We start from the raw sequence: 16,509 nt of genomic DNA on the forward strand, positions 1-16,509 counted from the left end.
AAAACCTTAAGTAGAATTATTTAAACCACCAAAAATTCATCAGAACACAGGCATATCAACTTTCCTGTTTAGAGGGATAACTGGATTTATACCCTCTAAAACAGCTGTGTCGTGATGTGCATTTATCTATGAAAGTGAGAGTGAAAGCACAAGCACTCCAACAACAATAATTTTCCAGAAATGGGGATGTACTTCATAAGAAGTCTCACTTTCTCTCTCGTTTGTATTTGAAATTTAAAATTTGAGCATTTTCACAAAGCACCAGTGGAGCTGAGAAACTGAGCAGAAGCTACAATTTCTCTAGCAAAGAGGGTGCATGAGTGTGGCTATTTGTTTTCATTGCCAAGATAGATCAATCCCAAACTCCTTAGAAAAAATACTACTTATTACTTTTCATTTTCAGTACTGTGCAAATCCATGGCATTTACAATGGAATCAGCTCCACAACAAAACTCTTTTTCAGAAGTTAACTGTCATTCAACAAAGCTTACTGGCATAACCCAGTGTTATGCTTCCACACAATCTCTGCCACTTTCATACGTTACCCACTTACTAAAATCTCAAAGTAGATTGTCATCAGTAAAAACAGAACCATAATTGAATTTTATCCTATGTACTTACCAGGTGTGACTTCTAGGTAACCAGTTTTCCTTCCCAACTTTCTCAATGCAAAATTTTTGGGGTCCATTGCTCCCTGTAAAAAAATCAAATAATTAAGTCTCAGGTCTAGATGCCTACGTATATCAGTAGGTAATACATGACAATTGAGTGTGAAAGGCTTGAAGAGAAAACAAGATTTTAACTACCTGCAGAGACCAAAAACATCTGTCTTTCCCTATACCTCTCTGAAGAAATCCATGTAGTGAAATGCAGAAATATGAAGTGGTTTTGAAAGAAACTCAATCACTGAATCACATAATTGCTTTGGCAGTAGAAGGAATCTCTGGAATTTATCTAGTCTTTCCACTCTGATCAAGCAGGGATACCCAGAGCAGGCTGCCCTGCCAGAACTACGTCCAAACCATCTATCAAATCACTGATGTAAGGCGTGTGTTAACATTCCCTCCATCCCTTTTTCTGTCACAGCTCTAGCAATATGCAAGACTTAAGAAAAAAGAGTCAATATAAATTCACAAAAAATATCCTTAAACATATAGCTTGGTCCTTATTAAAGAAAGGAATTAATGTAAGCGTAAAATGCATTAAAGAGGGCTTGTTACCCATGAGGTCAGCAAATCCTCCCACTGGTAATCTGCATGTGCCAGTAACGAACTGTAGAAGTCTCATTCTCTTCTCATTATCTATTTCTTTCACAAACTGAAAAATAACAATCAACATTGATGCAAAATTTAATATTTACATTTTCACTTCATCACCCCTAGAATAGCTGGATTAGCAGCAATAATTTCTATTTACACACTACAAATCTGTTGAGTAATTCTGATTGTTGCTCTCTAAAGCTGTTCCTGTGCTCTTCTGAGGAAAAAAGCAGTCTACAAACCTGCCAGAACCACAGTATCTGTCTGCTGGTTCTGGTATAATGCCTGTAGATGGTATGCCTCTGCCAGTCATTTAAATCAATTTCTTGCATTCCACACAGGAGCACCTTGAGGGGAGAAAAAAGATAATAAGCACGAAACTGCAAGCTACTGCTTTGCTTCTACAGCAAAGACTACTGTACTCAAATTCTATTGTACTTCAAAGCACCTGCAATCACAGTATACTCATTTTTAATTTTAAACTTTAAAACTTCCACAGCAAATAATAACAACTGCTCATGAACAAAATTTGGAGAGACCACAAAATAGAAAAGCCATTCGTGAAAATGGTTGTATTTAGACATTCAAACTAGGAATATACAAACTACATATACTTTGTCACTGCCTAACCATACAATTCTGTGCTAGAAATATGATGTTTTGCTTCACAGTATGATTTTGAGAGATCAAAAGTAGCTAAAACCTGGTCTGCTCAGTAATGTGCTCATCCACTGATACTGGGTTTTTACCTCCCTTTCTTTCAAATTACTCATTCTTTAAACACAAGCAAATCACACTGTCAAGGATTTCAAAAGCAATCAGTCAGAAAGTTTATCCTGGCAGAATCTTTGCACTAGAAACATGTAAGTTGGTTGTGAAGAAGAAAGTGAAGAAGAACACACTAACCAAACACTAACCAACGCTTAAGGCTTCTCTCACACATTCTCAAAACAGAACTGTCAGCCTTCATGAACTCTGCTCTTCAGACACTGACTGAAATTTAAGTATTATGTGTCACAACCTGGATCTGGCAATAATCCAAGAATCTTTTACCTCCAGTTCCTTAGCATCAAAATACTGCAGATACTGCTGTGGCAGAATTTCATTGAAGCCTTCAAAAAAAGCTTGTGTCTGTTCCTCAACACCTCGGGAAAGTCTCCATTCTGCTACCAGCCTGTAAAAGATGCAGAAGGATCATTTAAAATGGGCTAAGCTAACCCAAGTTAATCTTTGTTAGTTTATTTTGAAATGAACTGTAAGCTATGTTAAGAAAAGTTATGGAAAGTCTGGAAAGTTCTGGGGATAGAGCACTGTACAACTGTATTTGCAACCTTCACTCTATGCAAACAGTTTCAAGTTAAAACCCTATGTTTCCAACCACTCTGCTATGGAAAGCATTTTAGGCTCAAACAGGAGGCAGCATCTACTCACTGATGGTATTAATGAGAGCACAGCAGTCCCTAGGTATTTGGAGAAGGAAAAAAAATGCAGAGCTAGATTCATCTAATGTTGTCCCCAGAAATCTCAGTCATTATCCACGACAAGGTAAAATCTAGGTCAGGTGGTACTGGTGAAGATAAGTAGCACTGCTAGCTTACCAAGAAACGACTATGTCCATTTGGAAAGTTCCATATTTGTTTCTGTTAATCATGAAACTTTGCTCTGTGGTAGAAACTCCACTCTCCATTAATAAAAAGGTGAAAAGCAGGCAGGAGACCCAAAGAACCTGAACCCAGGGAGAAGCAGATATTATGCTGAATTCAAACCTAACCTGTCAGGAGAACTGGAATCTAAAGGAGAGATGAAACTCTGGGGAACGTAACACAGGGAATATTTTGAGACAAGGCACCTCATCGCTCATGTTTCTCTTCTGTAATCACTCGGAGGCTCCTTTCCTTGCTTTAAAGCATTCTGGTACTGCTATCTCATAATTCCTCATTTACGACAGTACAACACATTACATTGTTCATAATGTTGCCTTATTACAGATGCCAAGAGATAACAGCCCTATAAGGGCAGTTCACATGGAAACCAGTATCAAACCTATGCATTTTTAAAAACTCAAGTTTACCACAAAAACATCCAAACATGTTCTTTGGTTAAAAACAAGCAACAGCATAAATGGCTGGATAGAATATCAGCAGTCTACAAAGCCAAAATGTGAATAACAAATGTGTGCAATGGTACAGTGAAGTACCTGACATTCACATTTGTTGTCATCATGTTCTGCTAAACCTAATTATGTCTGGGAAAAAAAAACAAAACAAGTGGAGCTTCTACTAAACTGATTTTTTTGGGAAAAGTAATATATATATATATATATATATATATATATATAAATATTTCCATCAATATTTTCCTTCCAAACACAGAATCTGAACAATTGCCACATTTTGCCAGCATCAGTAATTATTCATAGACAGAATTTCAATAATGATTCATATTACATAGTGTGACAGTATTTTCTTGATTGAGCTAAAAGAAACGGGAGCGAGAAGAGCATTTTAAAATCTTCATTTAATCCTACCTAATATATTCTTCTTTGTTTTCTTCCGTCACGAGAATGTTGCTACCATTTGGCTTCAAATCATGGCTTTTGATTTCACCTAGAATTTCTTTATCAACTGAGAAAAACATTTCCAAGCCACATTCTTCAATATCATTCTCTCTGCAAGGAAGAAAATGTAATTATAAATAACCAGGTCCAGACTGTGCACGCAATAGAAGAGATGGGTATGAAGAATCTTAAGGACTTTTCTTAACTGTTTAGAGCTCAAGAATCAAGTTGAGGAAATGTTACACAATAACTGTGGTTTTGTAAGATTTAAAGACTTCACCTCACTGATGTGCATAAACAAACTGTGCGCGAGGTACAGCAGTATCCTTAAATTCATCTGTCACTGGGCTGACAAATTACCCACCACCTCTAAGCAGAATGCCTATGGAACACAAAAACCTTTCAAGTAATGACACTGTTGTATGTTTCATTACCTGCTGCCTTGCCAAGTAATAGCAGATAACAAGAAAAAGACTCAGAATGCTTAATGAATTATCTTCAACTCCAATATATTTATGGGACTACCTTGTAAACACATATCAAAATATCCCGAGCTCCTAAGTTAACAAAATAATACATTCCTAAGAAAGAGCCATTTTCTCATTAGAATCTTCAAAATAAGTTCAACAAACATTGCTTGGATCTCTGTTCTCTCTCTATGGTTTAATAGCCAGAATAACATCTGCATCATTGCCATTTCTATTTCTATGTTGGTATGTGCTTCTGTATAGCAGGGATGCACATACGCAGGGGTGCTGTACTGGGGCAGGCAGGGACAAGGTTGCTGTCCCCACGGCAGCCACACGGTGCTGTGCTTTGCACTTGCTGCTAGAGCAGCACTGGTACCACAGCCATGTTTTGGCTCCTGCCAAGCAGTGCTGGCACAGCATCAACTCTGCAGCCCCTGAGCCAGCAGGCTGGAGTGGGCAAGAGAAGGGGGAAGGGACATCACCAGGGCATTGATCTAAACTGATTGAAGGGATATCGCATACCAGATGATGCCACACACAGTATGAGGAGCTGGGGAAGGGCTGAGGATAATTGTTTTCTCTCCTTCTATGGCCTTCGCTTGATGTTTTTCTTTTTCCTCCTTTTCCTTTAAATTGTCCTTATCTCTTATATGAGCATTTTGTTCATTTATTTTCCAACCACATTTTCTCTCCCCCCTCTTCCTTTGAGGAGGGGCAGTGACAGAACGGTGTGGTGGTGTTCTGTTGATAACTGGTGTGAAACAACCACTTGGTGAACATTTCCCCAACATAAAATGCAAGTGCCCTGAACTATAAACATAGAAACATCAATATTGAAAACATCACCGTGCTGTACTTAGTGCTGTGATGCAACGGCGCTTCTCAATTTGATCTCTCCAAAATACAATACGAAACCTCAGGAGAGCTGGTGGATGGCAAAATAAAATTACTTCTTCCTTTCAAATGAAAGACACCTGCTCTAACTGACCCAGCTTGAGCACAGGGGCCTCACTAGATGAACTCTCAAGGTCTTTCCAAACAAAGTAATTCTGCAGATTTTCTGAAACAGTGGGAACGAGAAAAACGAACACCTCATAGGCAGAACAGAAAGTGATTAAACATTATTGCAAAGCTTCCTGGGAACTTGCATCATTTGCTTTTTTAGTGATTAATAAAATGGTATCCTCCTCCAGATGTGATTTTTTTACTGCATATTTACAGCCATTTCCTTCAGCAGTGCTGGTAAGCAGGTCCAGCTACTGACCTCTGCATTTACAGCTCGGTGCACACTGCTTAGAGGTCTGAAGGTTCTTCTCTGAAATGCTCACATACTTCCATGTTTACTCAAAAGGGGCAAAGCCTTTTGTGGACTCCAGATTAGAAGACTTCTGTATCAGTACAGATACTGCAATTGATATATAGTTTCTTTTTTCTCTAGAGATAGCCTTCAGAAAAGTTCTTGCTACAGCCCTAAGTTTCCTCATTGCTTTTTTTTCCTGAGGCAATGAACTAGAAGATAAAAAAAAATCTAAACAGCCAAACTAGCCAAAAAGAAATCCCCTCAAAATACTAAGTGTAAATTAATAAGAGCGTATGTAGCCAGCAGAGTGGAGGAATTTGAAACTAACACTTAGAGTGAAATGCAAAAGTTGTTTTTGACAACTTCCGAGTTTCCCAGCTCCCTACTTCCTATGCAACCTTCTCCTGGTAGGACTGCTGGTCCGACTTGGAAACTTACTCAAACTTTTCGTACTTGGAAAGCTCACACAAACCATCACCTGAATGCTGTTTCGCAATGCTGCACACTTTGAAGTAAAGGTGAGGAGGGGGAAAAGGTAATCTGTAATGTCTACAAGTCCTCTTCATTGCCGTTGACAAGCAGCTTAGTACCGATATTCAGAAGGCTCTGTGCCCTCTTTTGATCCATTACAGTAACACATGCATCAAAAGAACTAACAGAATGAATACAATGCACTTCTGCACCAAAAGACCTTCAAGTTATCAGATGTTATTAAAAAAAACAAAACACTGCTTTGAGATGTGCAAATGATAGTGCTGAACAAGTGTCCAGCTCACCTGTACTACATAGACAAATGCAGAGGTGACTATGTTTACAAGAGGTTAATACTACTCCTTCACTCTTAGACTCTCCACAGAACGGTAATGGATTGACATTGTTTTTAAGGTAAATTCTGTTACCCATGGTACTTATTAGCATGTATTCACAAGTTCCTTACCCCTTGATTAAAGACCAGTTAGTGTGAATTTCTTTCCTGTAACTTGCCTTTCTCTTACGGTTGTGTTTGCTTGGTTTCTAAAATCCAGTAAGTCACAGCATAACAAATGGTGTATACTTCTTAAGAATAAAGAAAAAAAATACACACCTACTTGAGATTCTTTAATTGCAAGAATCAAGCCTTCGATCTTTTTGTCCCTTTCAGGTCTCAATTTCATGTCATCTTTACTCAAATACCAACTCCTGAAGTTTCCTAATGAAATGTTCCCTTACTACACCTCCTAGCAGCACATTACCCAGCACAAAACATGCTACTTTTTCAAAACTGATCCAAAACTCCCATTTCAACTTGCAAACATCTCAAAAGCTCTTTCACCCTTTCTTCCTTGCTTACGATAACAATCCCAAGATTCATCACCAGAGATGCACTACTTTTCGTCTTTCATAATTCTGCTTTTAAAAAAATGCATTCATCTCCTAAGCTTTTTAAAAAACGCTTCATCATTCTTGAGTGAAAACTGTTTTACCTCTCTAGACACATAAACCAGCCTCAGTTTTCAGATTTTAAAAAAATTCTTATTATTGTAGCAGTACAACTTTTAACTATTTATCCCTTCTACTCCTCAGCCCCCAATTCCTGCTTTTAACTTTTAAAAAAATCACCACTGTTATTAGAACTAATGGTGCATAACAACCCTGGAATCTTGCTCTTATAAAATTAGTACCGAATTACAGTGCCTTAAAACTAAATGCTGTTTAAAATTATTTCTAAGCAGTATTTTTATGACATTTCCAAAACAGTTCTCGTCTATAAACTCCAGATCCTTTCTACTTACTGCTCTCTGGAGAGGAAATCTGCAAAGGAGTGAAGGAGGACTTAAAAAGAATATGAATGTAGAGCGTACAAATGATTGACAATGCACACACGGAAGGCTAGATGTAGAAATGGGCTTAAATCATTCACCTTGGAGCAAAAAAGCAACAACAGCTAGAAAATATACAAGAATTAACTTTAAATCCTTGATATTAACCGTTTAGTAAAAAACGCAGGTACAACTGACATCAGAGTTACGGGACAGCAAATAATAAGCTACATTTGCTAACTGCAAGTCACTGTAAGTACCAAAGTGCTTTCTAACTAAATCAGCTATTTTAAAGCATTACTGAAAGGATTTTTCTTTCGCTGATTGCCAGTTTCAGTGGAATTTACTCGTGTTATTAGTAACAGCATGCAAGACTACCACTTCTGTCTAGCTCGATTTATTAAAAAATGCTGAAAGTGGAATGCAAGATGCTGTGTAGAATATCCAGTGAACTAAAAATGCAATGAAGTCTTGCATATCTAATTATTTCTGTATCTTAAATGATGATAAAAGTTCCATTCCTATTCTGTAATTGACATACCCTACTGCTCACTGGTGGTTCGGTTTTTTTTTCAGTAATAAATTTACATTTCCTTTCTGGCATAAGTGAAAAATAAACATTTTATTGCCATTTCAAAAACAAAATCAAGTCAAACTCACTTTACCCAGATGAGAGAGTTGTAAAACTCTGGGTCAACAGATTCTAAATCCTTGAGTCCTACTGGCTTGTTTAAGATACGTTTATAGAACGGCAGAGAGAAACCAGTGTCAATGAATTTTCCATGGAACAAAGCCTGAAGAACATGAAAACAGACAAAATAATGCAAAGGATGACTGAATACTCAATATGACAACATTCTGTACTGTGAACCAATGAAATTTGAGAGCTCAATATTAGAGCAACCCAGAATATTTTAGCTGCTAATACGTTTGAGTCATTTATACTCACAGTAGTTATATCCAAACATCTCATAAAAATTTTAGCTCAAAGATGCATTTTTAATTATTCATTTGATGACAAAATATTTAAAGGAAAAATCCCAGAGAGAACTTTTGTTTTTGGACGTACCATGGCAATGAATCTTCCAATAAAACGGAAGTATTTCAGATGGTCTGGATTAATGTAAGAGGCTGGGTTTATCTGTAAGCAGTAGTTATCTTTTCCAGCATATTCAAACAGGCAATACATTGGGTTCAAAACTTCATGTGACAACAGAAAGAACCATTCCCTGAAATCACAAACAACAAAAAGTACATTTCAAAAGATTAAAAATGAGCTGAACAAACCGATAAGCTGAAAGCTGACCTAGAAACTTGCCAACACGAGTAGTCAAGCTGACTTCTTTCCCAGAAAGTGTGGCTAAACTGAACTGAAACTATCAAAAATGATGATTTAGTAAGCAAACTTACAATGTTATCCTACCATCAGTGGTTTGGAACATGACTCCTCATTTTAAACAGGCAATTAAAATGCTATCATGGGTTTAAACTGTAAACTTTTAGGCAATGCTAATTAATTTATGCTCTTCTCATTACATTCACGTAAGAGGTTTGACTTGAAAGTAGATTTCCACCCTTTTTCAGCAAACCTCTACTGTGGTTATCAACAACCATGACAAAGGCAATAAACTGTGCATTTGTTGAGACAGATTAAAGCAACTCCTAAAGTGAACTGAAAAGAGTCTTAAACAGTTTTAAGGCATGCAGTGATATTCTAAGGAAAGATTAGGAATGAGCTTTGCCAATATTCTGAAAGTGCTGCAGTCCAAGGATGGCCTTCAGAGAAGCCTTCAGAAAAACTTGCAGAAAAATGACATTATTTATCATTTTATTTCAGCTTACCTTGCAACACCTCCATAATCTAAGCCTTCTTCACCAGGGAAAATAACCCACAAACGTCTCCGCAGATCCTGAGGGCTGAAGCTCATTATCTTAGTAAAAGAAAAACAATCCATTTACGTGAAGAAAACAGCTATAAACAGTGGCTGGGCATATTACTATTTACTATACCAAGCAGCATCCATTGAATCATGAATTCATGAAATAGTAGAATCATAGAATTGCTCAGGTTGGAAAAGACCTTAAAGGTCATCAAGTCCAACCACAACCTAACCATACCACCCTAACTCTAACAGCCCTCTGCTAAATCATGGTCCTGAGCACCACATCCAAACAGTTTTTAAACGCATCCAGGGATGGTGACTCAACCACTTCCCTGGGGAGCCCATTCCAATGCATAACAACCCTTCCTGTGACAAAGTTTTTCCTGATATCCGACGTCCATCACATTTGAGGGGTTAGTAACAAACATATTTCCACGATTAACAAGAAAGAAAAATAATTTGAAAATTAAACACTCATGCTTAGGCCAACAGTCTGCACATAAGTACCTAACAAAAAAAACAGCCAAAAAATAACATGGGGCCAAAGTACATACATTCAGGGTTTTTAAAATACAGTACTGAATGGTACCTGAGTGGTACCCAAGTTACAAGCAGTGAAGAGAGAATGCAAAAAGCAATGAAAAAAACCAACAACCTAGAATCAAAATTGTTTGCAATGACAGGTATAGAATTTGTATTAAAAATTATTTTAAAATCTCTGCTAGCCTGTAGTTATCATCACAGCAAATTTTGTATTTCCAACACAGATAACTACTAATGCCAAATGATTAACTAAACAAGTTAGGTCTTTGTGGTTACGTCATCTAAACTACTGATCAAGCAGCATGTTTTCTTAAACATTCCAAGGTTTGTTGACATTTACATGGTTATATTATCTCTCTCTTCCTTCTTTGTAGTAATAACATAATTCTATTACCTCCATAATTACTATAAAATAACAAAGTGCAATTTTAGAAATTAGTTTGGAGTCAATTTTCAGTTCCAGGTCTTGTTTTGTCTGCTACTAGCCCCCTTTATTATTTGACCAAGCAGAATCTCATGTTGTTTCTGCACGTTCAAATTTGTTTCTCTCTATCAGACTGAAAACCAGCTGCTATTTAACAAGCAGTGGAAGCGATTATTGCCACAATTAACATTAACAAAGTAAAAGGAGAATTCCAAAGCACTTACAAATACTGTGCAGAAACAAATTTTAAGCATGGTTTAGGTCTCTAAACATTGTGAAATTTTGCTACTAGGAATTTAAATACAATTAATCATTTTTGTTTTCTTTCAACCACTTCATTACTCTTTTGAAGATCTCTAACACTGAGACAAAGTTCAGCTTAATGTATTTGGTACAGAACTGTGCTTACGTAACACAGGATAAGTGTGCCAACACAGCAGAGCATGCCTACTTCCAGAGGAGGGGGAGCTGCACTCTTCCCAAAACAAACTCAACAGATTTTAAAGAACTTTCTGGAAAAAATATATATTTATATTTGTTTCATGGACACAGTGACACCTGGAGACAGAATTTCACATTTTTGCATCATCTTTAGATATACAAGCAAGGCTGTATGTTAACTGTTAGTTTCTGTTAGTCTCTATTCCAACAACATTATTAAGGTGTCAGGGCATTAAGAATGACACACAGAGAACAGATTCCTTCAATTCAACTTCTCATGCCCACTACTAATATGTTTTAGTACAATACCTGTTGAAATGAGTCTTCAAATAATGTTTTTCTGCTCACTGTGATCTTTATGTGTTGTGGCATTGTCAGTTGCTGAAATGACATTTTTCAGAGGTGAGATACACAATCACTTCATGTTTCTAATACTGTTTTAACTGTAGTTTACTATATACATTGCTTTAGAGGTGAAGGTAGATTTCACTAATCCATATAAGCAGCCAGCAATCAAGACACTTTCACTTTAGTTTACTCCAAGAACAATTGCTTCCACAACTGAGATCTACAGCAAGGAATACAGGCCTTCTGATCCTGCTTTGAACAGCTTCAAAGCGTACTCTGCCAGAACATTGGAAAACACTAAGATCAAACACAGAGTCTAAATCAGCAGGCCTTCCAGCACAACATTTAATACACACAAGCATTCTGTGATTATTCTGTGCAAAGTGAAAAATTAGGCTCCCCTCTGCCTTTTCAAACTATAATTCACTGACTTTTGAAAACTGAACCAGTTAAAACTAGGACTTTTTTCAAGGTACCAAGTTACATAATCCTACAGTATTTGCAGAATTTAAAGGACCAAGACTAACACTGCAATTTGCTACTACATAAGCACATACCAGTCTGTAACAGAGTATATTCTTCCAAGCTTAGACATACATGTTCTATGTCAGACACCTTGCACTTTCTTTCAGAAGCATTTGTGCAGAAACTACATCGTATATTAACCGTATTTTAGAACACTGTGCTGTCACACATTCACTTACTAACAGCATAAGGAAAACTGTGTTCTTAAATTCAGCAGTTTGCAAAATAAACTGTAAATAAATGTAGGTTTTCTATACCAAGTTTTAAAGCTGCCTTCCCACTTGTGTCAGTTTATGCAGGCCTGGTGTTTACTCTCCCCTTTTTAAATTCACTTAAAGTAGGTTGATTAATTTAATTTGATTATTTTTATTTGTAGAACATTGAATCAGTGGTTCATTTACAGCAAGCCAGCAGAACACAAGAAAGCAAACAAATGTTTCCAATAAAGAAATCCATACCTGACACCAGAATCGGAAATAATGGACCTTTGCCTTGAAATCCCGTACATAAGCTATGTGGGGTCCATTGTCTCTGGAACCAATGCAAGAAGAAAGAATTTCAAAAACGTTTCCGTAATTTAAGAGAAAGTCTGCTAATTTATTGTCTGTGTAGCTACACAGTTCAGTTGGCTTTCTGGCTGGATATTCTTTTCACTTTTCTTTGTAAACTGGAAAGCGTATATGCAGTATTTTTTCAACAGTATCTACCTATTAATTGTATTTAAGAATGTAATAAGAAGAATGGAATTAACCATTTGGTTAATTTAAGTTTGTACTTAAGTTCTGGTTTTAATTCCACTTAATCTCCTAAAATGCAAAGAAAGAAAAAGTGTATTTATAAAAGAAAGACTAGTAAATGGAAGAAAGGGATCTGATCCTTAGAAATACCAATGAACCTCATGTCATATCTACAAGTTAGCAAGGGGAATTCTGAAGTGTCCAAAACACTCCCCTTCAGGAGGAGTTATCAATGGACTAAAAAAAAAAAAAAAGAAAAGAAAAAGCTTACGTGTAAAACCTCCTGTACACAAAAACAAAGAGGAAACAAACTTTTAAAACTGATGGCTGTTAAACTTCACATTTAAAAGCTAGTAGTCAAAAACCACTTACAGAGCAGACTTGCCCGTGCGGGGATCTATGTATGTAGTGGTTCTTCTATTGTGATCCACAAAATACGGAATGCCATCCACAGTAAATCGCATTTCCCAGCCCTCAGGTAAGGGTTTCTCATTTAATTGACTGTGAGTACAAGAAAATACATGGGAACTTTATGCAACTTAACACAATTAAGGCAACCGATCAGTGACTGCAGACAGTAAAAAAATTTTAGTGGATCTAGAAGTGTGGACTGAGAAACTTTCCATTCAACCTTTATTCTGCCTTTTTCTCTCCAATTTTCAAGTCAGCTCTCAGACCACAATGGTTGTTTAAATAAATTTTTCCCTCTTTCAGTTGCATTATCTAGAATAACAGCAAATAGAAACTGACATTTATTACATTTTTACTCTGAAACTGACACTGCCTTAGTAAGTAGCTTTAGCTACCTCCCACAGAATTGCAGTAGCCAAAAGCTTCAAGTGTTTCAGAATGACAAAAGAACAAAGAAAATACAAACGGTGACCTTGTATAATTTTTTGACAACTTTCAACTCAAGTTTGATATCAATCTAAGTGTATCTTGAAATACTTGGAAAACTTGAGTAGTATCCACTAAGTGTTCCTAGAGACCTTCCTCCATGGAAAGACATAGAAGCATGTTTTCAGCTCTAAATTTGGGTGGTTATTAGAAATAATAATGCTTTCCATTCAGTTAGCTGCTGCAGATGTGCCTGACATGGAAAGGCTGTCATCTCTGGCTACGGCTATTAGCACCTCCACTTCTCTTCCTCTTGTGTAAGGGAGAGGTGAAGTTGTTTCACCTCGTGGAAATTTTCATCTCACTCAGAAAATCTGGGATAAAACATCCTTCTCTCTTCACTTCCTACCTCCGAGAGACAAAGTAACTGGACCCCAAACTAAATAGTAATACAGCAATCAATTACTTGTGGCAATGTCTCAAGTTCTGTTTGTTTTTCTTTTATAGTAGGTTTTTTTTTATTATTTTATTTTAAAAAATAATAAGGAGGAAGTGCTGCGGTTCCTAGAGTTTGTGTTTTCATCTCTATCTTCTTGCTATTGTCTGTTTGGTAAATAGTATTTTGACTCAATCTTCTACAGCACAAAATCCTTCTCTCTCTCCCACAGCAATACAAATATACATACAATATATAAAAATAGTAGGAACTGTTTTTGGGAAGTAACTCATTGCTGCTGACCAAGATTTTCCTGTTAACTCTATTATTACTCTCTGATATTTTTGACAATCTCCATTTCAGTGGTATGCTTTAATATTCACCATCTGAGAACTGTGTACAGGACATGGGGGAATGGTTTTGAACTGGGACAAGGGAGATTTGGGTTCAATACTGTGAGGAGGTTTTTCACCCAGAGGGTGGTGTCACACTGGAACAGGTTGCCCAAAGGAACTGTGGGTGTCCCATCCTTGAAGGATGGATCCAAGGCCAGGCTGGATGTGGCTCTGGCAGCCTGGTCTGGTGGCTGGCGACCCTGCACATAGCAGGGGGTTGAAACTAGATGATATTTAAGATCCTTTTCAACCCGAACCATTCTATGATTCTGTGACAGCCTATGTTTGAGCCATAAGCAGCATCACCTAGCCCTCATTATCATTACTTTGTTACATTTTCACTTCAGATTTACAAGAAGCTGCAATTGGTTTCTTACCCCTGACTCCTGGGATCTTCCCACTGTGTGATACGTGTGTTGTGATTGACAAAATACACTCTGCCATTGCTGTCAGTTCTCTTTTCTAAAAACATACAAAAGGAAAACAAATTTCAAGACCTAGGTTACCATACTGTTGAAACATTAAATAAAACAAATAAATCCAACTACCAGAGCCTGCCACAGCCTCACCTGTGTTCAAGTTTCTCCACACCTCCTTTGACACATCTTTTCACTTTCATTGATATTACTCCTTACTAGTCTATTCACAAACAGGAGTTTATCTAGATTATTAGCAGTTGGCATTATTATGTGAAACTGTGTCATCACCCATCCTCAGTGCAAAGCTGCACTTAAGGTGTTCATGCAGAAGTTCTCAGCATCTCAATTATTACCATGAAAAGATCAGGTGTCTACAACTGTGCAGCTTATAGCAGTGAGAGCCTGGACATCACAGTAACAACAGAAACAATTGTGGGAAGGAAACAGTTAATCACAAGCGATTCACCTTCATTACATACACAGGCCTTCTTCTTGCACTTCTTAAAAAGCTTTTTCAGGTATTTTTCCAAGTTAAAAATGTATAAGGATTAAAGCATAGATAAGATGATTTTCCCTATGAAGATTCTTTACTACGCCATTTTTTTAGTGATAAGAAAAAAATAATTAGACGAAAGCAAAACCAGAAGCTGTTTTCTCCACGAGAAATCCCAGCTGCTTTGATTTTTGCTACATGCTTCACAAACCATATAGACAATGAAGACAAAAGAGGTTGCAGAGCTACGTAAAAGAATCAAGAAAGTACAAAGGTATGTGAACAGCAGTATCACCTTTCATATTCATGTAATAGACAGGAAATGAAAGTGAATGTGGTCTCCAAGATTTTCACTCAGATAAATACATGTCCATGATTGAAAACCATTTACAATAAATGCAAGGATTTGGTCTTCTGGATCATTAGGCATTTCTTTACACAGTTTTTATTTTGGGAATTATGAGGCATGCAGAATGTAGAAGACAAATTACAAAAAAAGGCCGAAGTTTGACTATCATAGGTAAAAAGCTCCAATTTATAAGGGAAGTCTGGAAGAAGACACTTGTCTACAGGAGTTAGACTGTAGACTGGCAGCAGAATTCATCTCAATATGGAAATGCAGTTTCATGGCTTCCCAAGCAACATCAGCCTGAAAAACATGCTTTGAAATATTGCGTATGTAGTGCAATAAAGCACAAGTGAGGGCACAACAATTTCATGGCGTGATGCTGCATCTACATGAGAACACAAATCTAAATAGTTATGTTTAGGAAAAAAAAAACCAAAAACCCAACTCTAACTCTGTCAGGCAGTCACTTACTTTAAAATTAAACAACCCTGAGAACACTGCCTGTGTATTATGAAACTTGAATTCTCACAACTCCTTCACAGTCACAGCAGGAATTAAGTTTTACATTTTTGTACACATATGCACAAAAAATTGCATTAATTGTAAACTGTTAAACCTGTGAAGTACAAAACCAAACAAATTTATTCCAGGGAGAAGGAAGGACAAGTCCAGGAATGATTATTAGTTGTCATTATACAAGCTTTTCAGAGCAATAAATATCCAGGGCGGAGGGAGAGGGGGTAAACCCTGCCTAATGAAAGTGGTGAAAAATAGGATGACAGTGTGAAAGAAGCTATTGTGACACAATAATTACTGAGTAAACAGAATACTTTGTAGTTTCTAATGCACTTCAGAACTGCACATCCTTGTCAGGACTTGACATTTTAACAGAACGCTTGATAGGATTTAATTTTGAAAGAAAAATAATCTAGATTTTCACTTAAACAAAAGTAGCCTAGAAAAGCTGATAAAATAACTTGGCAGAAATCTTTAATGCTTTAATGTCTAATTACATTGCCTTACAAAACACTATTTCAAGTCAGTCTTACCCCATCCAGGTGGCAGTGGGCCAAGGGGATCAAATTCTTTGTTCTGAGTGGAAGAAAAGTCCTGGTTCTGCAAGTCACACAAACAAATGGTGCATTAATAATGGCCAGCTACCATCCATTTGCTTTCCAGATGTTCTAACGCAGCCACCATAAATTATTGAAGTATATATGCATTTTTTGTTGATTTTACATATAACTAAAGATGCCAACATTATTTTTCCTCAAAAAAAAAAAAGTGGAAACTG

General features: G+C 36.9%; 1 protein-coding gene across 4 annotated transcripts in view; it reads right to left on the reverse strand.

The window, feature by feature from the left end:
* The window catches only part of ITCH (itchy E3 ubiquitin protein ligase), a 68,849-nt gene that overhangs the window by 11,529 nt on the left and 40,811 nt on the right, over nucleotides 1-16,509 (reverse strand). For all 4 annotated transcript variants that reach the window (XM_090152229.1, XM_090152231.1, XM_090152228.1 and 1 more), the window contains exons 11-23: nucleotides 16,265-16,331; nucleotides 14,332-14,416; nucleotides 12,659-12,787; nucleotides 12,008-12,080; nucleotides 10,986-11,057; nucleotides 9,228-9,316; nucleotides 8,455-8,614; nucleotides 8,046-8,179; nucleotides 3,787-3,927; nucleotides 2,313-2,433; nucleotides 1,502-1,606; nucleotides 1,221-1,317; nucleotides 622-694 (exon numbers count right to left, since the gene is read on the reverse strand). In XM_090152229.1, the coding sequence (XP_090008355.1) occupies nucleotides 622-694; nucleotides 1,221-1,317; nucleotides 1,502-1,606; nucleotides 2,313-2,433; nucleotides 3,787-3,927; nucleotides 8,046-8,179; nucleotides 8,455-8,614; nucleotides 9,228-9,316; nucleotides 10,986-11,057; nucleotides 12,008-12,080; nucleotides 12,659-12,787; nucleotides 14,332-14,416; nucleotides 16,265-16,331 (1,346 nt within the window). The remainder of the gene's footprint in view (nucleotides 1-621; nucleotides 695-1,220; nucleotides 1,318-1,501; nucleotides 1,607-2,312; nucleotides 2,434-3,786; nucleotides 3,928-8,045; nucleotides 8,180-8,454; nucleotides 8,615-9,227; nucleotides 9,317-10,985; nucleotides 11,058-12,007; nucleotides 12,081-12,658; nucleotides 12,788-14,331; nucleotides 14,417-16,264; nucleotides 16,332-16,509) is intronic.

The sequence above is a fragment of the Phasianus colchicus genome, chromosome 17 (genome assembly GCF_987193195.1).
Source record: "Phasianus colchicus chromosome 17, bPhaCol1.hap1.1, whole genome shotgun sequence".
NCBI lineage: Eukaryota > Metazoa > Chordata > Aves > Galliformes > Phasianidae > Phasianus > Phasianus colchicus.